The 25,759-nt window shown below is 46.0% G+C and overlaps 1 protein-coding gene across 2 annotated transcripts in view; it reads right to left on the bottom strand.

Moving 5' to 3' along the window:
• Positions 1-25,759, bottom strand: part of TPCN1 (two pore segment channel 1) — a 50,445-nt gene that overhangs the window by 3,788 nt on the left and 20,898 nt on the right. For both annotated transcript variants that reach the window (XM_075110260.1, XM_075110259.1), the window contains 25 exons: positions 24,997-25,121; positions 22,233-22,409; positions 20,805-20,918; positions 20,415-20,545; positions 19,725-19,813; positions 19,085-19,119; positions 18,387-18,445; positions 17,491-17,590; positions 16,352-16,468; positions 15,249-15,373; positions 13,936-13,984; positions 13,670-13,733; positions 12,661-12,705; positions 11,512-11,568; positions 11,369-11,422; positions 9,806-9,878; positions 8,912-9,019; positions 7,612-7,683; positions 6,702-6,791; positions 5,822-5,937; positions 5,082-5,128; positions 4,464-4,532; positions 3,220-3,304; positions 1,606-1,742; positions 290-370 (listed from right to left, as the gene is read on the bottom strand). In XM_075110260.1, the coding sequence (XP_074966361.1) occupies positions 290-370; positions 1,606-1,742; positions 3,220-3,304; positions 4,464-4,532; positions 5,082-5,128; positions 5,822-5,937; positions 6,702-6,791; positions 7,612-7,683; positions 8,912-9,019; positions 9,806-9,878; positions 11,369-11,422; positions 11,512-11,568; positions 12,661-12,705; positions 13,670-13,733; positions 13,936-13,984; positions 15,249-15,373; positions 16,352-16,468; positions 17,491-17,590; positions 18,387-18,445; positions 19,085-19,119; positions 19,725-19,813; positions 20,415-20,545; positions 20,805-20,918; positions 22,233-22,409; positions 24,997-25,121 (2,219 nt within the window). The remainder of the gene's footprint in view (positions 1-289; positions 371-1,605; positions 1,743-3,219; positions 3,305-4,463; positions 4,533-5,081; positions 5,129-5,821; positions 5,938-6,701; positions 6,792-7,611; positions 7,684-8,911; positions 9,020-9,805; positions 9,879-11,368; positions 11,423-11,511; positions 11,569-12,660; positions 12,706-13,669; positions 13,734-13,935; positions 13,985-15,248; positions 15,374-16,351; positions 16,469-17,490; positions 17,591-18,386; positions 18,446-19,084; positions 19,120-19,724; positions 19,814-20,414; positions 20,546-20,804; positions 20,919-22,232; positions 22,410-24,996; positions 25,122-25,759) is intronic.

The raw sequence follows: 25,759 nt of genomic DNA, 5'->3' as shown, positions 1-25,759 counted from the left end.
GGAGTGCCTACACGTCCACTGAGCGCGCGGGTACTGTGACTCGGCTGACGCACACCTGGACCCGCCGAGGAGGCTCTGACGCGCTCTGTGGTTTAAGGAAGTCCCTGAGTGCAAGAATGGATCAATCGAAAGAACACTTCATCTACTCCACACCCTTCTCACAGAGCACATGGCTGCCTGGGTCTTGGAGGAAGAAGGCCTCCAGTGTTTAAAGGGATGGTTTGTTATTCTAGGCAACGTTCTGCTCGTCACAGAGACTTGCTGATATTTCCAACGCAGGTCCACATACCTGTATCTCCTCCTCGTACATCTTCATACTCAAATCACTCTTGGTCCTTGATCTGCGTCCCAGAAACAGTGTTGACATTTGCTAAAGAGTTGGGGGAAGGAGGAGGAAAACACCAAAAAAGACACTTATCAGTAGAATCAGTCCTTGGAACTTCAGGCATCCTTCATGCGAACACCCATCATCCACTGATGAGCTCGGGCTATCCTGGGCTCCTTCTACTGCCATGGGAAAAAGGCATTTTAGGGTGCACATCACCTAACCAAATGCAGGCATCTACTGGAGGCTGAGACGAATCACACTGAGCAGATCCCCAAAGACTAGAGGGATTTGTAGCTCGGATGGATGCGTCTGTCAGCGATGCTTACTTTAGTCAGATGAACATAACACCAGTGCCTGGAACAAGGCTCAAACCCAAGCTTCCAAATAAGATCTTGTCTAAGAACAATTTGAAGTCCCACCTGTCTGTACTGCACCATTTACTCCATGGGCCTGGGCTTCTTAAATCCTGTAAGCAGAGAGCTGAAGTCTGAACTGCTCTCTGACCACATGAGTTACATGAACAGGACTGAGAAGCAAAAGAAGCCTCAGGTCTGGCATCATCACTCTGGACTCCACTGCAAGGCTGAGGAGAGCATCCTCCTTTGGCTAATTGTCTTGAAAACTACTTCTCATCAGTATCACTGACGCTATTCTGAATTTTGTCTGTGTGAACAAGAGGTCAGCCTTTAACCACCAAGCCAACCAAAGCAAATAAAGGTTGCCTAAGAGACTGCAGCACCTGCACTTTGTAGTGGTGATACAAGAATATAATGGCTATTATTAAAACAACCACTTAAGCTCTTCCCAGATGCATGAGACAACAGTACTGAGACAAGAGCAGTTACCCAGGTCAGCTCATTTTTCCAATTGTCCATCCTGTTTTGAAATGAAAATGTAACCAGTGCCAGGGAGAAAGGAAGCCTGGTGTTTGGAATCAATACCATCGTATTGCTGCATGATGTTTCAGGACTGTCTGGGCCTAAGTGTACGATGGCACAGAGAGAGAGGCAGGAGAGTTACAAGACAGTGGCTTCCTTAGAGAAAAATAAATATACTTTTTTTCCAGACAGTACTGGGCCAGGACAGCTCTAAGTGAAGTCAGAGGCAGCTGATAGCAACGAGCCTTCGGCAAGGCTTATTCAGAGCATCAAGGCTATTCAGGGGAAATTCAGCTGCTACTTTTCTAGAGCAGCAAAACTTTGTGCCAGTGCTGCAGAGTTCCCCCAGTAGCTCAGCTCTCAACACTACGAACACACATACAGCTTCTCTCCTCTTACCCCATATTTGTCCATCTGCAAAACGACCTTCTGCAGCTGAGCAGTTTCAGCAGTAGCTGAACTCCGCTTGTACAGCTCGATTATGCCAACCACTTCCTCCTTGGAGATCTCCTTCTCCAGCACAATGCCGTTGTCTTCTGGAGGGGCAAGAAAAAGAAAGAGAAAAAAATGTCACCAGGGTGAACATTGCTTCATCAGCCACTATGACAATCCTGGACAGCAAAGCTTAACAGCATACAGGATCAAGCCAGACGTCAGACACAGCCTGTACCTACTCTCGTGACTAGAACACGTATGTCCTTGTCCCCCAACAAGGCAGGGAGGAAGTTAACTAGTGTGTAGGGCCAGGAAGCATCTCAGCTTTTTAAAACATCAGGCTCCTCGGTATCTTCAAAAAAAATCTTGTAGCTTTTTGCTTGCCTGTAAATTAACCAGCAAAGCAACTAATCACACAGGAATTGCTACCTTTTGACCTTCAGCTGCCTAACACAGCTTGGGACTTAAGTGCTAACAAATGTCTTTTACTGCACCCTTCAAACTGGGTGCAGGAAAGATCACGATGAAAAGCGTTTCTGTAACTAACAACGCCTGGCTCCTATAAGCTTGTGCCACACTGGTACCTTCTGGCACCTAAGAAAGATGAGGGGATGATCAAAGCTATTCCCGTGGCTGGGGCCTTCACCATGTTTCTGCAAGGAAGACTGGCATTAAATGTATGCTTGCAGTAGCTATACCTCCTTCCTGCAGAAAAGTGTAAAGAATTATTAAGATTGGTCCGCATGGAGAATTAATAGAAAAGCCTGGGTGTAGCCTGAAGGAATAGCAGGAAAAGGGCTCTAAGAGATTAATGTGTTTATGGCATCTAAATTAGCAGGCCATGAAGTTACATGCAGCTTCAGATGCCCAGCTCAGGAGAGAAAGGACAGTGAGTAAAACTGACGACTCACAGGGTGAGGGGATGGAGGGACTAGTCACTGTCAGTTCCTACAGGGTGCAGAAGGGTATGTCCAAAACCAGCACATAGTCACCAGCCTAAGTACAGTTCAGAGATGTGGAAAGAACTGGATAGGCAGCGTCCTTTGTCCTCCATTTCGCGGCACAGAGCGCTGGCAAACCACTTGGATCCAGCATCTTGGTGCCTGAATGCTGGACAAGCCGCTTGGAGACGTGTTCTGGTACTGGTGAGTGTATCAGTGAGGGAGGGAAACTGGTTTTAAAAGAAAAAAAATCACATTCCCTTCCTGTAAGGTCTCTTGTTGAGCTTTGCTCCATCATTGCTGTAACATTTCCTAGATTTCTTTTGTGAAATGCGTGCGGACTTCCTATCTTTAAATAATTTGGTTGAAATGGCTCAAGTAGTTGAAGTTTACATGTGTATACACACACATAAACACATGCATGCACACACACTTCTGAGGGAGTGGTGGGGAAGGGCCGAGGGGCAGAGCAGAAAGGCCAGACAGAAATATCACACAAAAGTGTAAGAATGAGCTTAGGAAGTCAGGCTAAAACAAAAATCTGGTCTTTGCTGGCCAACCCTATTCTCTCCTACAGACATAAGGCACCAGGGAGAGAAGACACAGTGTTGTAGGTCAGCTGGTCCTCAGTTCTGACCTTCTGAATCTCGGTTCTTCCGAGTGTAGTTCATGCGGAAGACGAAAGCATCCAGAATAAAAGCCACGATGATCGTCATCACCACCTGGGAGAGGACAGGAACAGAAGAGATCAGGAGGCTGTTACTGGGAGATTCTTCCAGCCCAATTCAACACAATGCTGAGCATTTGGTCTGTGCTTCAACTCCACAGAAACATAGAATAGTTTGGGTTGGAAGGGACCTTTGAAGGTCATCTAGTCCAAGCCCCTGCCATGAGCAGGGACATCTTCAGCTAGATCAGGCTGCTCAGAGCCCCGTCCAACCTGACCTTGAATGTTTCCAGGGATGGGGCATCTGCCACCTCTCTGGGCAACTGGACCAGTGTTTCACCACCCTCATAAAACGTTTCTTCCTTAGATCTGCTCTAAATCTACCCTCTTTATTTAATCTACCCTCTTTTAGTTTAAAACCATGACCCCTTGTCCTATCGCAATGGGCCCTGCTAAGAAGTCTGCCCCCATCTTTCTTATAAGCCCCCTTTAAGTACTGAAAGGCTCCAACAAGGTCTCACTGGAGCCTTCTCTTCTCCATGCTGAATGGCCTCAACATTCTTCAGCCTTCCTTCATTGCACGGATATTCCAGCCCTCAGATCATTTCTGTGCCCTCCTCTGGACCCGCTCCAAGAGGTCCATGTCTTTCCTGTGCTGAGGAGCCCAGAGCTGGAGGCAGCGCTGCAGGGGGTCTCACCAGAGCAGAGGGGCAGAATCACTCCCTCGCCCTGCTGCCCACGCTGCTGGGGATGCAGCCCAGGGCACAGTTGGCTTTCTGGGCTGTGAGTGCATGCTGTTGGCTCATGTCCAGCTTTTCATCCACCAGTACCCCCAAGCCCTTCTCCACAGGGCTGCTCCCAGTCCCTTCACCCCCCATCCATGCTCCCCAGCTCCTCCTTCCATGGCAGGACATGCACATGTCACACATCTACCTGTGAGTAAACTGGTAAGAGTCAACAACAACAGGGACAGAACAAAACTCTGTGCTGCCCTAGTCCTTACCCCAGGCCCAGATTTGTGTAGCATCAACTTTGTTAAAGCCCATAAATTCAACTTTCTGCAAGTGATGTGGGCTCACACCTGTTTCTGGAAGACGTTTATGTAGAAGAGCAAAGTTGTCCTCACTGAAGGACGGAAGCTACCTCTGAAACACAGTAAAAGCTGTCTCCCTTCCTCATCCCCACTGATGCACGAAGCATGTCCAGAAACCTACCATGGTCACAATATAGAAGATCATGAAGTAAAGACGGCTCCAGTGAGTGGTTTGGGATGTCACCCCTTCCTAAAGAGGAGAGGGAAGAAGTCAGTAGCGCACAAAAGAAGGGAGAGCCTGCTGTTAACTGCTTGCCAAAAGCCATAAAGTAGCATAAACACTGTCTACCTCTCATTTATGGCTCCACAGTTAGCCCCAGGGACTGCCTGTGCAATGCTCAATGCCCCAGCTAGTCCTTGCAGCTAATCTACCTCTCAAGCTAAAAAGAGAGGTTCCTATATACAAACATACAGAACATTTAAAGCCTGTGGTTGTATGAAGCGTTGCTGCTATGAGAACACAGCTTGGACAGCAGGGTGACAAGAGTGACTTTGCTTGTCCAAATTGTGAAACCTGGCCTGAAAGCTGGTCAAGATTCACAGGAAAACATGCCCAGCAGCATGTCAGAGGTCAAACATCACTCAACAATCAGGAGCAAAAGATGTCTGGCAACAGGAAATGACAATGCTGGGCCCATCTCCAATCACCAGGGGAAGAAAGTGGTGGCGTGGAAGATCTGGCTCAACTGGCAAAGTGTCTGTGCTGTCTATTCACACAAGGTAGCTGAGGTTTACTTACCATGATGATGTACCAGTCATTGACGACTGTCAGCTCAAACAGCGTGACTGTATGCAAGTGGGAGAAAAAATACAGACAATTGCTTTATCCATCCTGACCTACTTTACAGCGATTCTTAGACAAAGTATTTGACAGGGAAGACTGATGTAAGACACTGAAGTTTCAATACAGCCAGCAAATCCAGAGACAGAATGCAGACCCTCATCACTGCAATTACTTCAGAGAAAGGGGGTTAAACCCGCAGAACCAGGAGTGTGGCTTAATCTTTATTTCTTAAAAAAATCAGACACAGACCTGACTCTTCCCACCACAGAACATGGAGACCTCTGAAATCTCCAGGAGATAAACATCTCTGCTCACATAGTAAGAAAAATCATGGAGAATAATCAACATATTCAAATTATTCTTCATCAGTGGGTTTAAAGAAATGCATTAGCATCACTAGTGGTTCTTTAGAAGGGTAGGGCCTAAAACATCTCTGGAAGTCTGGTCTGATCACCGGTCAGAACAGATCTGCTGGCTTCACACTGGCTTTTAAGAGATGCCTGCTTACCTTGCAAAATAGTCATGGCACAACTAGTCAGCTGCAGTTCTCCAGACAGAAACAGCAGGATGCTGAATGTTTGAAGTGCTCTGGGAGAGTCCCAGGCTTACATGAGCACTACAGTCCTGCCATCCTGCCCTGCAGGAACACAGATGCACTAGGGAACAATCTTTGCTACAGACAAAACTGCCCTTACCAAAGCTGTTCAAAATGTTGTCGAAGTTGTTGAGATAGTAATAACCTTCTTCCACAACTGTCTTGTTGCCAACTGTATGATTTACCCAGCGGTAGGAATCTGCGACTGTGCTTGTGCTGGTTGGAGAAACCAGGACAAAGAATGAGAAGTGGAAAAGCAAGGAAAATCTCGAGGGTTATAAATACCAAAACACTTAGGTGGTGAGCAGGGTGACAGTTTCTACCCCTTGGCCAACACTTGCCTTTTTCTCTGAAAGAAAGCCTGTGTCCTTCACAGCTCAGCACAAGCCCAGGGACCACGTGGAGTCTTTCTGATCATTCAGCAAATATTATACCAGAGAAAGTGAGTGTCGCAGTTAGACTGCTTGGCTCACACTCTTAAAGCTTGGTATTTCCAAGTGGTCTGCCATCATTTAAGATGAAAAGGGCACAGGACAGCTTAGCTTCCAAGACCAGGTGAATATATCTTGTACAAAGTGAGGCCTAAGTATGTAACATGTCTAGCGGAGCTCTGGTGTCACCAAGATAAAAATCTCAACTTTGCTCTAGAGCAGCTGTTACAAGAGTTTGCAGCCACAGTATCATGAGTAGGTCCTCCCAGTGCAGCTACCTGAGGCGAGTTACAGAGCTTATTAAAACCAGCCAACCCCACCACAGAAGTCTCTCCCTTTCCAAATGCAATGCAAAAGCAATTTCATCCAGTCCTATCTAGAGATGTGAAGTGTCTTCCCTAGATTTTCCCAGCACGTTGCCTTAGCTGCAACCCACCATGTAGACCCATCCTCTGGCACCTTCTCCACAGGGAGGCAGAGCTGCCAGAGGCACTGCTACTGGCTGTGCACCAAACCCACTGCGGAGGGGGACGAATTTGCAGTACTCACTTGCAGCAGTTCGGGTAGACCACACCAGCAAAGAACTCCATGCCAACAATGGCAAAGCAATAGTAGAAGATCAGCAGGGTTAAACCCAGGCTGGAGGCAAAAACAGAAAGAGTACTATGCTACTCATGAGTTGCTAAGGCAGGGAAACACGAAGTCACAGGCTGGTTTCTCTGGAAGGAATTTCCAACGGGTGGGAAGCAGCACTGAAAACCCACCCTCCCTGCAGTTCTTTGCCTGCTCTCATTCAAGAAGTCCTTGGACAAGGAGCTTGCCACTTGGTGAAGAGAGAAACTAAAGAGCAGCCTGGATTCCCTCCCAGTCTGTCTTTTTCTCTGGTAAACAAACATCTCTCCACAGCTTCTTTAATAAGGAACAACACACACTGGTTCTGTCCTCTCCATGTCCTTGGATGCAGGGACTGTGCCAAGAACAGGGTTCTCTAGCTAACACGCTCTCCTCAGACCTCCTTCAAGAGAATAAGGTCTGAGGATGCCCCACGCAAACACCAAGCTCCTTCTGCCCCACCATTTCACAATAATGCTCTCGAGTCACTGTACTAAGATCAGGAAAGCATCTGGGGCTGAGTACATTCACGCCAATGTTCCTCCCCTCTCACCAAAAGCTGGGATGGGAGAGAAAAAGTTAAACAAGCATCAGCAATTAGTTATCCTCCTTACACAAAAGCAGGAGGAGGTCCAGGGTGCTGGAGTGTTGCTTATTGCTTGCTGCTCCAAGAGATTAGAAGATTAACACTCTACTGCAGCACACTGAAGAATCAGTAACAACTGACAGATCGGAGCATAAACACCTTTAGCAAGTTTGACAGGTCCCTGTCCTGACCCCAGTACCAGACACTAAACCTTCACTCCCCTGCCACCACCTTTATCACCCAAAGAAAAGAAGTTAGTACCTGGCCATCCGGGGGAACAACTCAAACATAGTGTCCAGGACATTTCTGTAGCGTTTCTTCAATTTAAATAGCCTGAAAGGAGAAGCCAATAGTTACCTATGCACCGCAGCATTCCTGGTGTCGTTGGGAATAGTTAAACAGATTATCCCAGTTCTCTGTACCTCCCAGGTCAATGAACAGTAAAGGTTTCCTGACACCAAACTCACCTGCAGCAGAACCTGCTCCTGCTCAGGTGGTCTTCACTCACTTAATGTCCCCGTGTCCCATCTGAACGTTTATGACACGTTCAGCTAAGCGTTTACAGGATTGAGGAATCTCAAGGAAAAGTCTACATCTTTTTACACAGCATGATGCATAAATAGCTATTTTAAAAAAATTAATATCATAAGAACTTAAACTAGTCCTGTGCACAGGGTCAGGATTCATTATTGCTTTCCTCAGACACAAACTGTTTCCCCCATGACCCAATAAAAATTGATGAAAGAAAACTACATTATGCCTGCTAATTTAAGATTTGGCAACTCCATCAGCCTTTACAGAGAAACACAGCTGCCAAACACAAGCTTTGGCAGGGTAGCAAGAGAGAAAACATCCCCCCCCTCCCTTGAGTGTCATAAAGTATTCTTTAAATCCTCACTGAGGACCTACATTACATTAGCTTGTTTTTAACAAAACAACATTTTGCCTCTCAAATGCCTTCCACCTACGGCTCTCAAAGCGTTCTGCAAAGGTGAATGTACCCTCATAACAGCCTTGAAATGAGAGGGTTAATCAGACCCATCTTCCTGAGCTGCAGAGAGGTTACAGGCTGCAGTCTTGCTTAAAGTGTGAGATGCAGTTAGAGCAGGGCTGTACTTCACCCTAGAAAGCAGCATCCTTTGAAAACTGTAATTTCTGGTAATTCAATGGAAATTATTAAACTGGCTCAGACTGTCTCACCCTGACAGAAGAGCTTTTCTCTGAACAGCATCAATTTAGAGGAGGTGTACGAACCCCACGAAGGCAGACACAGGATAATCTGCCCCCGGTAAATCCCTTGATCTCTATTAGAGATCAGCTTAAGCTCCAAAGCACCGGGTTCCATATCCCATCCCAAGTTTTTGTTATCGTTCGTTTTGATAACTCTGGCTAATCTCATTACCCCAAGCAATTCCTGTTTGCCATGGTCACGTACCCACAGAGCAATCCTTGCCCTCTCCTGGTAAGGAGCTCGGTCCCCAACTGGATTGATGGAAAACCAGCCCGGCTGTTTTCTTCCCCACCTGCTCTCTGTACCCCCCACCCAGCCTTCCTATCTCACCTCAGCAGCTGAAGAGGTCGCAAGACCACAATGAAGTAGAACGGCTCCATGTTAAATGCCAGCGCCATGAGCCCCAAAAATGCAAACAGGGTGACAGAGAAATCAAAGCTGAAAGAAAAATAAAATAAGAGCAATGATTGTAGCAGGAATAGTGTGGCCAGCAGGAGCAGGGCAGGGATGGGGCCCCTGTGCTCGGCCCTGGGGAGGCCCCACCTCGAATGCTGGGCTCAGGTTTGGGCCCCTCGGGACAAGAAGGGCCTTGAGGGGCTGGAGCGTGTCCAGAGAAGGGCAGCGGGGCTGGGGCAGGGTCTGGAGCACAAGTGTGCTGGGGGGCGGCTGAGGGACCTGGGGGGGGTTTAGCCTGGAGAAGAGGGGGCTGAGGGGAGCCCTTCTCGCTCTCTGCAGCTGCCTGAGAGGGGCTGGAGTGAGGGGGGGGTTGGTCTCTGCTCCCAAGTCACCAGTGACAGGGCGAGAGGGAACGGCCCCAAGCTGCATCAGGGGAGGTTTAGGTTGGAGATTAGGAACAATGCCTTTACTGCCAGAGTGGTCAGGGCTTGGACCAGGCTGCCCAGAGAGGTGGGGGAGTCACCATGCCTGGGGACATGGTTTAGGAGGTCTGGGGGTGCTGGGGTGACAGTTGGACTTAATGATCTTAGAGGTCTTTTCCAACCTTAATGATTCTATTTATCACTAATGTTTCAGCAGAGATGAGGTATTTGGTGCTGCTCCAGCCTAACAAGATGCACAAGACCAAGGGCAGAAGGATTATAATGGCCTGCTGATGGCCTCATCTACAGACCTAAAAAGGCCTGTAGACTGACTTCTGAGATTAGGCCTTCTTTCTAATGCAACACTTTTTGCCACCTCTCCCTCAAAACATCAGTATGCACTTACAGATTCCAACCCGAGGACAGGTACTCGACAGGCCCCAGTCCAGTGGTCTTCAGGAGCAGCTCTACACCATAGACTGTAAAACAAGATGACAGCCATGGACAGAAATAAGCAGCATCACATGGAGGACTCATGCAAAGGCTTGCCCTCAAAGATGTGTGGTGGTTTAAGTACAGGACTGCTGAACATAGGTTTAACAGACTCCCACCCATTCTCCTTTTTCTCAGTGAGGTGCCAAATAAACATTTTCCCTCCAAATCAACACGTTTTCCTGTATTCATGGTGATTTCTCTCCAGAGCAGTCTACAAAGCAGTTAGCTGGCTAACACACTATAAAAGTTGAGGCACAAGCTCCCGTAGGAAAGGCCAGAAAGTGGTGTAGGGAATTCAGTCCTGCCTGTTTATTTCCTTCTATCTCAGTGGAACATATCCACATCCCATAGCCCAGCCTTGACCTGCAGGGAGAGAACCTTTCAAAGAGGAGCCATCTGAATACTTCACTCCCTGTCCTGGTAGCACCTTGTGAGTCTGTAGGTTAAAAAAATGCCACAATAACACGATGATGCCCTGTTTCAGTCATCTCAAAGTCCTTCTTTCCAGGTTCCAAGGTGGGAGAGAAGTGAAGAGCTGGATGACAACATCCGCATGAAAAGAAGTGTTGCCGAGTGCCCCTGCCTTCAAACTTTTATAACAAGTGTTTCGAAGACTAATGGCCAGGGAAGTACTAGAGCTACCCCACAGTCAAATAAGAGGTTAGCAACCTCTCCCAGATTCTCCAAAGAACCTCCCGCTGCAGTTTTACATGCTCTTTTGATTCAGTGGAGCTATACTTTTCTTCTCCTCTTAAGCAAGAGACACTGGCAGGAGAAGGGAAGTGAATTCACATCACGGAAGAATTCCACAGCAGTGCAATGTGCAATGAACCAGCACATGAAGCTGCAGTTGCTTATCCTTGGGCTGAAAGGAAGACTGAGGCATACATTTATGGAGGGGATGATGTTCAATTAGAAAACTGAGCTCATCAACTAGTTCATCTAGTCCTTTCAGATTGCTCCTCAGCGTGCCCTTGCACTCTGTACTCCAACAGGACCGTCTTCCTTTGTGTGGCAAAGAGCCAGCTCACAGCTGCAATCAGATCAGAGCTGGTAATGCCTCCTGGAATAGTCAGTACAGCTCAGAGCAACGTGAGCAACTCCACACAGAGCCATCACAAGTCTGGAGGAGCTTATCACTTTGCACGCTGTGCCTAACAAAACAAGGCTATTCTGCTCTCAGGCTGAAGCCAGCTTTAAGAGTAATACAGCAGCTTTTGCAGAGTTGCACCAGAGGTAAGAGGCTCCCCAGACTGCAGTGGCACAGGGAGCTGTGTAACAGTGCAAAGGTGTTCACGTGGGTTTGTGTGGATGCTGACGATCCCTGCCAAGCACAGCATTGTTCTAGGTGGAGTCTGTATACCTGTAGCTAACTTTTAACTTCAAACTGAATAATCTTCTGGGAACAGAGCTGTTTATTCCCCTCCCAGCTCCTTATGAAAGGATACAGCTCTGTTGGGAGGCATCAGCTTACTTGTGAGGAAGACTATGTAGCTCCATGGGACGTTTCTGGAAAAGAAATTCCCTCCTGCAAGACACAAGAACAACTTTTTCTAGCCTTCCCTTTATTCAATCCCCTAGCACCATAGTCAAGAAACAAACTGCTACGTTCCCTACCTTGCAGCATGAAGGTCTCAACAAGAATCCAAATTCCATTCACAGCCACCACAGTATCTGGAAAACAAAGTAAAACCACATAGCAAACCCGCTCCTGGACTAGAGGACATCCATTTCCTAGGCTAACAAAAAAAGTACAACATAGGACAAGTGGCAGCATCCGTGTTTCCAGTTCAACTAACAAATTGAACTCATAACTTGGGAGGGTTGCAAAACTACCCTGACTTTTCCCAGGCCTTTAACAGATGCAGTACCTTTACCTGCAGAAGGAAACAAAACTAAACCAAAACGATGGTCCAAATCATGTTCAATCTTCTTTACTCAATTATCTTACATCCTGCCATGTTACTACCTGCATATTTCAGCTTCCTCCTTGTTCTGGAAAAAGTTCTCTAGAACCACTAGGTCCCAGCAGTACAGGACAAAGCCCTGACGGCTTGGACCTATTGCTGCTCCCCAACATCCTGAGAACTGAAGGTGCAGGACTTCTCCTTTCCATTCAGATCTCCTCACTCCATCCCACCCCACTCTCTTCAGTTTAGCACCCTAATTTACAAAAAACATCTCCTCCAACATCCAAAAAAACCCCCAAATTACTGAGTAGGCACAGGTAGGAACATAGCCAGTAGCACCACACATAAGCCCTCTTTCTCCTCTAGAGAAGAGGAACACAGAATCATTCTTGCAGGCAGTAGAGTTACCAAGCAATTCCACCAGCAACGAGGATGCTTGCACCTTCTCAAGCGCAAACAGAAGGTGGTCGACTGGCAAGGCAGTTCCTTACCCAGCATCCTTTAGCTGCAAGATAAAAACCTCAAGGCTTGTGAAAGCTAACCACCAACCTACCCAAATGCAACAAGCGGAATCTACAGAATCAGACCCATGAGTGTGTTATGAAGCAGTGAACCAATGAGCCTCTCCTGGGGACTCAACACTGCAAGAGCGGAGAGCCCAGGCTGCAGCAGCGGTCAATACGAGCACGCAGCTCCCTCCCTCTCCATCAAAACTCCAAAATTTGCACACAAGCCATGGCTCAAACTAAAGACCAGGCCCCACCACGCTGAGTCCTCAGAGGGGCTGGCACAGAGCATCCCAGATCCACACAACGAAGGGAGCCTAGCAGAAAGACAGCTCATTACTTCTACTTACACATGGTATATTGGAACACGCGGGACTTCACAAGGATGTTGATGCCTGTGTGAAGGAAAGTATGACAAAACAAATGTTTATGCGATCCTCCATACCTCACATGCAGCTTCCTCTACCTTCTCCTTAGAGACATTCTTCATACCAATACTCAGCACAGAAACTAAGCATATTATTAACTTTTACTTCTTGGGACCAGGTTCAAATTTCCTCTAGGATTTTAGCAGCAATGAACTCACTATCCTTAATCCTCCAGATGCCTTTTTTCTTCTGTGTACTAGTTCTGTGGTGTGGACAGAGGTAAATGCAGCTGCTGAAGCACTGCCTGTGTTTGGAACAACACATATGCTGTCAAGGAGGGTTGAGTGCATCAGCAGAGGTATGTAGGACTCCTATGGCAGCTGTGTGTGTGGATCAAGATGGTGTTAACTGTTTCCCACTAGTACACAACACTGAAAAAGAATTGCAGAATAGTTCTTATTTCTGAATGGCTACATTCAGTCATGAAACTTGGGACATGGGAGATAAATCGTATTTGCAAGGCAGATTACGCTGATGGGTATGTCAGACCTCTTTCCCCTTCCTGAGCAGCTGCACTTGCCCTGTATGAGCGCTGCAGCCACATCTTGGGACTAAGAAGCCTAGCAGCTTTTGTGAAAACACAACTCCACTCCACAGTCACTGCTGCGAGTTGCTGCCTGGGATATGGAGAAACTCTATACAGCAATCACAAATCCCACCTAACCTTTGTGCTGAAAAAGGAATACAGCTCTCTATGACCTCAGGGTCTGGCTCGATACAGAGCTTCTGCCAAGAAGCTGGTGTTTGGGTCAGAGCACAAGCAATGTTTACATGCCAGAAATCTTCTTGGGAGACTCTGAATATAAGGCTGTGAATACATAGAGCTGTTTACCAGGGACATAAGAATGTCCCTTCAGAGGACCCTGTCTTTGTAAAGAAATGCTTTTTCTGTTAGTTGAACACATGCTGTCGTGAAAGCACAGCCTGTTACCTTTAAAAATAAGGAATGCTGTCCGTGGAAGGTCGTCAAACCAGTGCTCGCGATTCCGTTTCGCCTGGAAGCGGAGCAGCCACAGTCAGAAGAAATCAAAGCTACATTCATACAAAAAATGTGCAGTGATGGAGGCCCACCTTATCCCCATCATCTGCTTCTTTTAGATTACCTTTGTGCCTCACCCACCTTCTCTTTAATCACTGGCCTCCTTTGCTCTCCCTCCCACACATACTTCCCCTCTTCTCCACCCAATAAATACCTACCTTCCATTTTAAGCCAACAACTTCATAGAAATTGTAAAAATCCTTTAGACTGCAAAACAGAAAGGAGCATCTGATCAGAGCCTTGGAGTTGATTAGACCCTTAATTGTCCTTGTCAGGCACCATCAGTAGAGCGCCCCTGTAAGTTATTAACTCATTAGAACTGCAACCACAGCTGATATAACTCAACACCGACCACTTCCCCATCTGGCCAAAGGTTACTGACTGACAATAGCCAGAACAGGGTGCAAAGCCTGCCTACCTTCCTTCTGTAACACTACAGCCCATAGAGGAAACTGACTCTACTGAACTGCAGAATTTTGCCACTGAAAGGAAAAACCTGAGGCTTAGTTAGCAAACTCCAAGGGACAGAGATTGTACTACTCTTCATGAAGAGGTCTTGGACTGTCTTAATTACTCATACAGTCCTTTTCTAACATCTTTGCACATTTTATTTTCAAGGTAACAATGAAATTTGAAGAGGACATGAAAGCAAATAAAGTAATAAAACAGGAGTGCCTGTCTAGGTGCTCAGAGTCAGGCCTATAACAGTGTCTAGGTGTCTGAAAGTGAGGATGCTGAACTTCTCAGACTCTTACTGGTGTCATTAGGTGCTTAAATTTAAGAACTCAGCCTTTCTCCCTATGCCATTTTCAACACTTCTGTGCAGCCCTTGACTCTAAGGAGAATCATCAGCACCAGTTTCATGGGAGACTCACTCCGAGCCTGTCTGTGGCCAGAACAAAGGAAAAGGAAGAGAAGGTCTCCTGTTCTAATTCCCTTTACTTCCATGCTGGCTGGAGTTAGCTGCACCCACCCACCAGAATGGTAATTCTCTGCCTCATAACACAGAGGATGACAGTCCTGAAAGCACCAGCAGAACCAGATTTTAATTAACAAAACCCTGGGGGACACAGCCAGCTGCTGGAAAAAACAAAAACTTGCTAAGCTGTGAGGCTGCACTGTGTGAAGAAATGCTCCTTGCAGGCTCTAATGCTGTTCCTCAATTTCTCATTCCTCTGTTCTGGCAGGGGAGGTGGGAAACAGAGGCTGCCTGGTGACTGCCAGCAGAGCACTGTATCCACAAGAGGGCACGCAGGAACTCCATCACCTCCGTAGAAAAACCTCAACTCTCAAGGTACCCACCCCGCCAAGCTCCCTGCTTCCCAGACAAATCCTTACAATCACATAACTCTATTCCCACATCCCAGACAAGTTTCCTTCCAAAAACCCATCCGTCCAATCTGAAGTACAGCCTAGCTTCAGAGAGTGAAGCAACCTCCCTGCTCTGGGTTCAGCAGTAAGACCATCCTACCTGACTAAAGGAGTATTGCTTTGATTCAGTGCTTTGAAAGTGAGATATCGCTCTCTGGCACACATCCGAGGCTTGTAAAACCGCAACAGCCCTTCAAAGTGCTTGAAGGAAATTCCAGACGGCCTCTAGAAACAAGGGAATGTTGTCATAAGCAGCGACATCAGGCAGAAGCACATAGAGGCTAGTGTATTTAATTCTCACTCTGGATTTGTTTTAAGCAGGATTTCTACGTTATTGTAAAGATGCCATTATAACGACATCCCATAAGTACCCTAGGCTATTACTTTAACGTACTGAGCTTATCCCAGAGCGCAGAGATCAGAAAGTTCTCCTGGCAGTCAGTCCCTCCAGCAAAAGCAGAGCTGTTCCCTGTTGCCCTATCATGTGAAAATTGTCCAACCAGACACCCTAAGCAACAGAGTTCAACCACTCTTCTTGGGAAATTAGTAGACAGCCTAACAGATCCCATTAGTGGCACTTTTAAAAGACTACCAGCTATTCCTCAGGAACTGTTCATATAACGAATGTGCCCGAAACATGAACTAATCTACTAGAAGTGGGTTAGTTATTCTGGGGCCTTATTTCTCTTCCTGCTCCACAAGTTAAGCAAGAAATCAACCCTCTCCCCCAGTGCTCTGTCCCTGTACAGAACTGTTTGTAGGTGAATTACTTCTGTTTCTGCACCATTTACTCACGCAGTATCTAGCAACTGTACTGTACCTTCACATGTATAACCCACGCCTTCTCTAAGTACTGGTGCTTGAGAAGCAAGTCCTTAAGTGACCCACACTGAATCAGAGAGAAATCAATGATTGCATGCTCTCCAGAACAAGCTTCACTCGTTTTATCAAGACACTTCCATAACCTCACATGGGGCTGAAATTCAGACTACTCTGGTTTTTCTCCAGAAACTGATATAAACAACTTACACAAATGAAAAAACAGTAGCCCTTAGTGAGTATGATTACAGTCAACAGACATAAATAATATTTTCTGGAACATGCTCTTTAAACACTCCAGACCACTGGTGTTCTTAAAGCACTGCTGACCTCCCCTCCTGCCGTACCCGCAGGCTGTTCTCAGCCTCCCTGCCGGGCCCGTACCTGTTTGGTGATCAGCAAGCGGTAGGCATGCTGTATGGCCGTGCGCTTGTGCAGCAGCAAGGACTTAAACTTCCTCTTCTCGATGTCGTTGAAGGTATCGAACACAACAGCAAGAAGCTGCAGAGAGAAGATGAGAGACCTTTATATTCTGCAGCTACCTGAGCCAGTGCTTCTCAAGCAGGCAGGAGCACCCAGAGACAAGGAGAGGCATGGCCTGCAGGAGGCATTTACTGAGCACTGCACCAACTGAGGCAGAATGGAATCAGTGAGGTTCCGTTGGCCGAAAGGGAGCCCACAGAAGGATCACCAAGCACACTGCACACACACTGATCCACTTTTTGGAAAGGGTCCAGACGGTTCTGGCCTCCTAACACATGCTAGTGGTTTTAAGAGCTAAGGCTAAACCCCACAGACACCAACAGAAAACAGTATCAAAAGGTTTATTAAAATACCCTGATCTCTTCCTGGAAAGAGAGTTTTGAGGGCTGCTTTCTGGACTCACCCTTCCATGGGAGCTTTGGCAAACGTGCCAAAACTAACCCTCCATCTAGGACAGCAGCAGTGAAATCCAAGCCCACAACAAGCATCAAATCATTCACCTGGGGTTGCAGAATTCCTCAACTCCTTTGACAACCCCTTTTCCACGGCTCACATACTCACCTGAGCTGGCCTTGGCCCTGCCCTAGATGCTGCAAGAAGCAGAGCTGGCACAGCAGCCATGCTCTCACACTGCAGTTATCAGCACTCTTCAAGACCTGCTGTACTTAGTAATTCCACCCCCTTCAAAGTGATTTACAAAATCTTTTAGGCAAGCCCAGACAGTAAAATGCCATTTTATGATAAATATTTAAGACAGAAGACAATAAATTTAATTCAACTGAGTATGTCAGTCCAAGCATGATATTAATGTGAGAGAAGTTGGAAGATACTCATATAATTTTGTTTTCTGTGATATAGTTAACTCCTCATGGTTAAACGTTAAAAGACTCCTATGTGTAGCAAAGCTGCTCTTTCTAGAAGTATTCTGCCAAAGGGTCTCAGATCATTACAAAGCAATCTCGGGAATGGGGAAGACTCTGCTGGGCAATGAGCTCCAAAGTCAGGCAGAGAGAAGTCAAGTGCTTCAACAAGACACTCACCAAGTTCATGATGAAGTACAGCTCAATGGAGAGATACACTATGAAGAAGACACAGGACCAGGGGTTCCGGGCATAAGATGGCATCATCACATCAGGGAAACTGCATCCGGAAAAGACACAAGTTAAACTACCACATAGCTCATGCTACACTTCCCCCTACAAAGCCAAGAGGCACAGGACACGGGTGCGTGTGTAAACCCACATCCAAAGATCTGCATGTTCCCGCAAGATGTGACTGCTCATGACACAGAAGTTTGTGCCTAGCAACGAGCAACAGGAACATGGAGGTATGACGAAAAAAATATGAAAAGCACATTCCTTGCACATCCCAAAAACCAAATGGGCAAAGAGGATTGGTAACATGGCTAAGGGTTGTGCTTTGATGCTTAGCAACAACAGCAATACAGCCTTGGTGTAAGAGTGTTACAACCTAAGTTTTATTCTATCCTTTGCTAATTTCCTAATCCTCAGAGCTCTCCCTGACAGCAGATAAATATTTACCCACTGTTGTTATCCCCCTTTCCTAGCAGATAGGTGAACTGATGCGGTGTAATAGGAAGTTACTTCACAACAGCAAACTGCTGGCTGACAAAGGAGCACAAACAGAAACTCTCCCTTCTTGGACCAAGGTCTAATAAAGCTGTTTTCCCCCTTATTGCCCTCACAGTGATGAAGTGGTCTGAGTCGCTCAGAGATAACTCTGCATCTGAGGTCACAGTGTCCTAAACCAAAATGAAATACCAGTTCTTCCCATGCAGCCTGACCCAGGAAATCTCCCTCTCACACAGAGGAAAGGGGTCACACTTGGAGACAGCATTTCTGCAAATAAACTCTTGGCTCTGCTAGACTTCTTTGGGGACAAAGTGAAAGACTGAGCTAGAAAAGCATGAACTTACTTTGAAGTGGTCAAAAGCACGAAGAGATTCACGAGGCTGTTCTCTAAGGTATTGAAGTACTGAAAGAAAAAACTCCCATGACAAAATGCAAGTAGAATTTCATAGTGACTTTTCATTCAAAAAGCAACCAACCTACCCATCTGCCCGCTTGAATACAGGCACTTCCACAATTCCCTGATGTCCCCCTTAGGGAAAGGGTACTTCAGCATTGACCCTTTTTAAAGGTTCCTGAGAACCTTTGAAGAGTGAAGACGTGAAGACTTAAAACAATTAAAAGCTCATCTATCCAGTTTCGTAGTAGCTACTCACGGCAAGCTACAGACTCGGCAGCAGCAGGAACTAGTGGCTGCTGGTCGCTGACAGGCACAGTCTGAGGCAGCTGAGCTTTCACCCAGATACCTCCCATCCCTGGCAACAGCAGCAGGTGGCTCTTTGGCTGAATTCAAGACACCAAGAACAAGGAACAATTCTCCAAATGTTCCTTTTGGGACATCCTGTCTTTGAGGAAGTTCTCGGCACCGTCTTCCCTCCCAGCAAGGGGTAAACCAGGGCAACACTGCCAAGCAGCCTATGACCAGCTAGCATCTGGCCTCCCAGGCCACCACACAGGAGTAAGCTACGTCTACACAGTAACGTTTGATTCTTAAGCATGTCAAAATGGGACTCAAGCTTCAGTTGAAAGACTCAATGATACTCACCGGATCTGACTGGTTAGGAGAAAACAAGTAAAAACCTAGAGAAGCAGCAGAGAAGGTAGAGGAGGAGAGAAAAAAGGGGAAAGAACAAACAAAAATAAAGCCTGTTTAATGTCAAGCAGCAGAGTGGTGAGTCTCTGTTCCCAAAGAGAAGGCCACACTAAGAGGAAGCCCTCTCTGACACCACAAAGAGGAGAGTATCTGGAAGGCCTTCCCTGTACAGATTTGCCAATACCTGTCTTTGGCATTTCACTGACCCTTTCAGAAAACAAACTTTCTGAGGCTAGTCTGATGATAGCTGGTATGCTACGGACACATGCATTTGTGGGAGTTTAGACTGAACTGACAAGATTGAGGAATAGTTGATGGAAATAGAACTTGGAAACCACAAACACACACACACTGCACAGACTACCCTCTGGAAAAGGTCAAAAGGACCTTTGCTCAAAATCAAATACCCAGCTCCTAGATTTTCTGGCTCTTTAATTCTGCCTTCCAGATGACTGTAAATGAAATGGGACAAATGGAAGGTCCTGGCAGGACTCTGAATCTGATCAGCTTTATATTCATCCAGGTTGTTTGTGTTGCTTTTGGACAATACCTGGTTAAGAGCATTACTTCACCTTCCATAAATACAACTCACCCAGAATGGCAAAAATCACCATGAAGAAAAGCAGGAGGAGAAGAATGTCAATAAACGGTGGGAGGGACTGGAAGATCTGTCGCAGATTTCTGAAAAATAAGAAAACATTAATAAACTAAAACTTGCATGTTTTCTCCTCTGGGTTGGCAGGGAAAAAAAAAAAAACAACAATCAAAAAACCCAACAACACACCATACATGGGGCCTTTCTTCCCACTCCCTCCAAGGATTAAAAGCAGAAAACTAGGTAAATTAAGATCGTTTCCAAGCTACCCATCTGTCCTTTGCAGTCAGCTCTCAGGTACTGCAAACAATACTGATTTCACTCTGTCAACTTTCCTTCTCCAGATAAAGACTAGGTCTGTGATTTATCATGCAGTTTACAGGCAAACCTAGGAGCCAGAAACAATACAGCCACGTTCACGTGTTGTACTCCCTAAGGTAGTTTATACAGCTGAGGGCAGTAACATAAGCACTGTGTACTGTGAACACATCCAAAGCTACTGCCTATGAAACTTTCCTACACAGGCAAGACAGGAGGTACACTTCAGTCACAATTACAAGTATCTCTGAGATCAGAAATGGCCACAAAACCAACTTATTTTCCCAAGATGCCTGCAGGATCAGAGTGCTTTTCCTCCACACCAGCCCCAGGCACGACAGCAGAAAACTCAGCCAGCTGACCACTCACCTTCTGACGGCACCACAGTAACGGCAGTCAACCAAGAAGATACAGCGCAGAGCTCTCGTTATCCGGACATGCGAGGTTTGGCGCACCAACACCACGATGGCCTCTATAAACTGTACAAACAGCACGCAAGTCTGCAAAAAAGGAGTTTAATGAGAGGCATTGCTGCAGTCTCCTTTTGGGAAAGGCAAAGCTCTCACTGACCACTCATTTTTTTGGACACTTTAAGGATGGGAGATGTCTCTGAGAGCTTAGAGATTTCACATGAAACATCTGGCAGCTGGGACACATGGTTAAGTCATCCCCACTACAGTACAGGCCAGTATTTAATCCAGTTCTTTGGTTCCTGAAGTTGCTGAAGGAGAAACACTGACAATCAGACAGACAGCTTACCTTCACCATAGTCCTTTTGTGCCTGATAAAGGTTTGGAAGCCCAGCCATCTCATCTTCATTGAGAGTTCAAAGACTACCACAATTAATGCAAACAGCTCCAGGGTTGCGTGGACCTGGTACGATACAGCAAAGCGTAAACCAGTGCTTCTGATTACAAACAGCAGCACCTCAGAGGCCACATTTCTGCCCCTCCTTTTTTAAGAAACATGTGGGTTTGACAACAGTCTGAGCACAGCTCTGAAATATGCAGGAAAACCCAAGACCACTCTTAAAGCTAGCAGAGCATTCTGTTTTTCAAATGTCAATATTTATTGCTTTATGCTTTTATTAAAGCCCATAGAATTGTCCTCTATTCAGTATCAGCCCAGAATTTCTGGCAAAACTGCACTCCTTTTAGACTTGAATAACATATCCAAAAAAATGTATTGATACATCTGAAACAAAAGGGCAAGACACCAACAACTTGAGCAAAAACCTTTTAAAAAAGTTTGAGACGGCAAATTTTTTTAGTGAAACGCAGGAAGAAAAGCTGCTGGGCAGAGAGAGTTTACATAGAGAAGGGTTTTCTCTTGAAATAGATATTCTGGACAACCACAGACAAGGTCCTGATCAAGCTCTGGAACAGAACGCAGCTTTTGGCAGTGCTGATGGACCCCTTCTCTGTTGGACAGCGCAAAATACACCACAAAGACGACAGTATTTTCTCGCAACAGCTTTAGTCACAGCTCAAAACCCAAACTGAATTATGCAGCCCTGACTCATTTTGAGGAGCACTTTGAGCCCAGGGCTGTCATGGCTGTTCTACACCTCTGGCATGGTCCCAGGGTGCCATTAACTGCTCCGAAAGCAGATGTAGATTCTCTTCCCAGCAACAGCAGCTCCTAGCACTGTGCCTGACAGTAGTACATGAAGAAGTGGTTGTGGACTGACAATAGTACACAACAGTTTGTCTCTCTCTTCTCTCAACCTGCATTTTGTGAAGGTTACACATAAGACTTCAAGTCCCTCAAACACGTGCACACATTAAAGAGTCCTCACAACACTGGTAGGAGAGGACAGGAGAAGGTTTAGCAACCCATCCCAGGCTGAGATCCGTTTGTGTTCTAGGAACCAGTGGTGGTGCTGGGGTAACAGCACCAACCCTGACAATGACTTTAAAACCACCCCATCAAAGCACACAGATTGAGTTACCTCAAGAAAAAGCAAGAACCACACACCGCTCTAACAGTTACTGCACAAATTGATAATATGAAATAAGTGTCACTTCCATTGTGGTCTATGCACATCAGATGAAAAAAGGATGTTTTGCTGTTTTTTTTTTTTTCCCCACTACTGCTACATTCTTCCTCTTATGTTTAGCCTTCTTTTTCCTCTTATCTACCCATGCAAAACAGGCACACTTCTCACTTTTGCCCCAAAGTACTTACAAAGATGCCAAGACGGAGCATAGGAACAGCTGGCGCCTCGCAGAGAGACAGCAACAGGAGCAGCAGCGCTGTGCTCAGCTCCATTAGGTAGAAAAGGTGATTGTGTGCAAAGAGGTAGGCAGCAAGTGCTTTGGCATTTTTGGGGTGAGTGAAGAACTTATCATTATTTTCTCCTTCCTAAAGCAGCAGGAATAAAGCAGAGAACAGCATTAGTGACTCTTGGTACTATAATACAGCTTTCTGTGTGAAGAATGCAGACTTTTATAAGGATTAGACAGAGTTCCCAACAGACTATTCCCACTTTACAGCCTGACACTGATCTGTTTATTGAGGAATGAACTCTACACACATCGTACATCCCCTTCTGTTCATAAGCATATTTCAGTAATGAAGCTCATTAATATCCACCAACTCCTGCCTCAGAAACCCTTGAGCCTTTTCAAAATGAGGAAGAGCGCTGAAAGAGTTTATAAAGGTAGGCAAAGAAACTTTAGTCAACACCCCATCATAAACACAGCACTTCATTTATTTGCAACCAATTCCACATGTTTATAGACTTCTTTGATTAAACTTCTGCAGGACAGAACACGAAAACACACAGATAAGCTCCAGGGCACCTGGCTGACAGTTGCTCCTCCTTATCTTGGCCTTGCAAAATGTCTGGGAGAAAACACTGGAGCACCCACAGTGTTTTCTACTTCAGGAATGTGAGAAGACAGACTCTGTGAAAAATTAACAAGTCTCTATGCTGATTTGTCATTCCCTCTTAACTAGAAAGGCTAATTAACATTAAAAGGTCAGATACTCCATCTTAACAGCTTGCCTACAACTGATTTTTAAACAGTGACATTATTACTATTTTTACCTCTAGCACAAAACTTAGTTTGGGGAGAATTTAGAGGTTTTTCATGCAGAAGCACCCAACAGCTTCTCCTCTTTGAGTCAATGGTTTAAGCAAGGGAGATTTAGTCTCTCACAGGAAACCTACTGCCTCTTGGAAACTGTCATAATAATCATTTTTCCCTATCTGGGACACTCAGATACACAAGTACTTGTTTGTTGGTTTCTTTTTTTTTTTAAATTAACATCCTTCCAATTAAGCAATTACTGTAAGGACACTAAGCTATTACTATCAAAGCAGAAAAACTGATTGCAAATGGATAACAGGGTCAGGAAACAGGATCTCCTTTAAGAAGTGAAGCATTCTCACGACAGATTCAGAAGAGGGTTTCAAATGTTTCTCATTTATTCATCTCACTGGCAAGCTCACATTCTGTTTAAGAACACACACACACACACACACAGAGCCGGGTCAATGAGCCAGATTGCGAGCAGGACAAAACCCAGCAGCCAGCTCCATAAAACACAAGCCTCCCCCACTCAAAGAGAGCGCTAGCTTAGATCAGCAGGGCATTCTTATTCACGCCTGACAAAACACACTTGCAGAACGAAAAATAGTCTAAATTCTGCCTCTTGGTAGCCAAACAATTCAAAATGTTGCTGGACGGCAAAGTCCTCTTAGTCAGATAAGACACTCTTGCCTGCAGCTACTGGTTCAAATAAACAGTCTGCGTGCTCTTTAAGTTATGTCTACTTCATTTCAAGGACGTTGTCATTATGAGCATTGGTCAAGGCAGCAGCAAGAATAATCTGCATCTGAAGGGCCAAGCCTGCTGTGTACATTACCATCAGACACTGCAGCAACTCAATGACCCTTTGCAGAACATCTCCAATAATCATGAGTTTAAACAAAAGCCCAGGAGGGGCTGGAGCTACCATTATGTTGTCAGTGCTGCTCCAGCATATGACAAAGCTGAAGTATTACCAAGGTCCAAGCCTACCTGGTTTTAAAATGTCAGCGAAGCAATACTTTCCAGTCCTGTGGGGTAGGAGCATGCAGTAACAAATGGTTTCAATCACCTTGCAGTGACTTAAGCAAAAAACCCTAACTGGGTCCGAAGTATCCCAAGCTGCAATGCAGAGGGAGCTGCTTTGAGAGGGAACAAAGAGAAGGAGGAAGGAAGGAAGGACAGCAAGGGAACCAGCAACAATTTCAGACTGGCCAGCTCTGGGAGAAGCTCAGTTTTGGTACCTAATTCATCACACCAGACTGTATGGCGATCTTAAAAATATTATACCTTTGTTGAAGTACCAATGGTGTTTCCTGTAACGGGAGCATGGGTGGGGTTTGTTTGTGTGTTTCTTTTTAAATAGGATAAATTTCACTCCTGGGATTATGCTAACCTCAGCATGCTTTCTTCCCATAGAAATCAAGACCTCTACCTTCTCTTGTGCCTTACATGATCTGCAGGGCTTGACTGATGCTAACGAACATCCCAGGGCCACCCACCAAATCTGTGGCCAAGGCAGGATTAGGACCTGCAGTTCCAGACCATGAGATGTCTCCAGGAGAGCACCTGACCATTCTCCCTAGAACAACCGAAGAGATAAAATGATGATCTATGACAAGTACAGAAATCTCCATGGTAAGGTGGCAGAACGGAACACGTGCTGAATCCCTCAACTACTACAGTCCTTGGCACTGGAAGGGATGGGAGGGGATGGACAGCTTGTTCGGTTGCTCCCAGATGACTTGCCAGAGCCCATCTGAAGGCACTTCCAGCATCTCCCCACTCTTCAAGTGGATTCCTTTGCAAAGCACCAATTGTTTAACCTCAAAACTGAAGCTCTTTGTTTCTTACAATCAAGAACTACCACAGTTTCAGAAGTCCATTTTTCACACAATACACCAAACAGGGCTCACCTGGAGGTAGATTGCTGCCTCTTGGTAGTTCATTTCCCAGTTGTGTCGGGCAGAGCTTTGCTGTGCACAGCAGTCCCCTGCAGCAGGGCTGGATGCATCATTAATAACGTCATAGCTACCTCCATCTGCATCAGTACAATAAGAGAAAAATTGATTTACAATTAAGGGAGCTGAGATTGATCAGGAGGCATGCAAACAAGCCAGGCACTGGGACGAGAGACAAGCATCAAGAGGTGGCAGGGTACCCAGGAAACTGGCAGCTTGTACACAGACAAATTGACTATTCCCACGTAGGAGCTATTAAGAGACACACTCAAACTCAGCACTTCAGCACGTGAATGTTCCCAGAAGATCATCAAAAGACACAGCATCCTATTCAATACAATAAGCAGGCCTCCTGGCTCAGGAGATCTGCGCTGTCATGTTCATAGCGTACTATCAGCAGTCATAAGCTATAAACAGGCAGCTAACAGCTAGAAGTCTCCAAGGATGTCCAACCCACAACATAAAAGCGGGCTTGCTAAAGGAACACTGCCTTGTCGCATTTAATGGTCAGAGAGACCGTGGAAGAATGGAGTACAGGACTACCACAGGCAAGGGAAACCAGTCTGAGTACAGAAGCTGTATAGTACACCAGTAGCAGCAGTCAGTATTTTTAGTAGAAAGTCTCATTTTTCAGGGCTCTACAGAGTCATTCAACAACACATCTTTGCAACACTCTTTTTGGTGCAGATAAGTACCAATACTCCTCTGATGAAAATAA

Source organism: Phalacrocorax aristotelis, chromosome 15 (genome assembly GCF_949628215.1).
Source record: "Phalacrocorax aristotelis chromosome 15, bGulAri2.1, whole genome shotgun sequence".
Lineage (NCBI taxonomy): Eukaryota > Metazoa > Chordata > Aves > Suliformes > Phalacrocoracidae > Phalacrocorax > Phalacrocorax aristotelis.
This window is presented reverse-complemented; position numbering and strand designations above follow the sequence as displayed.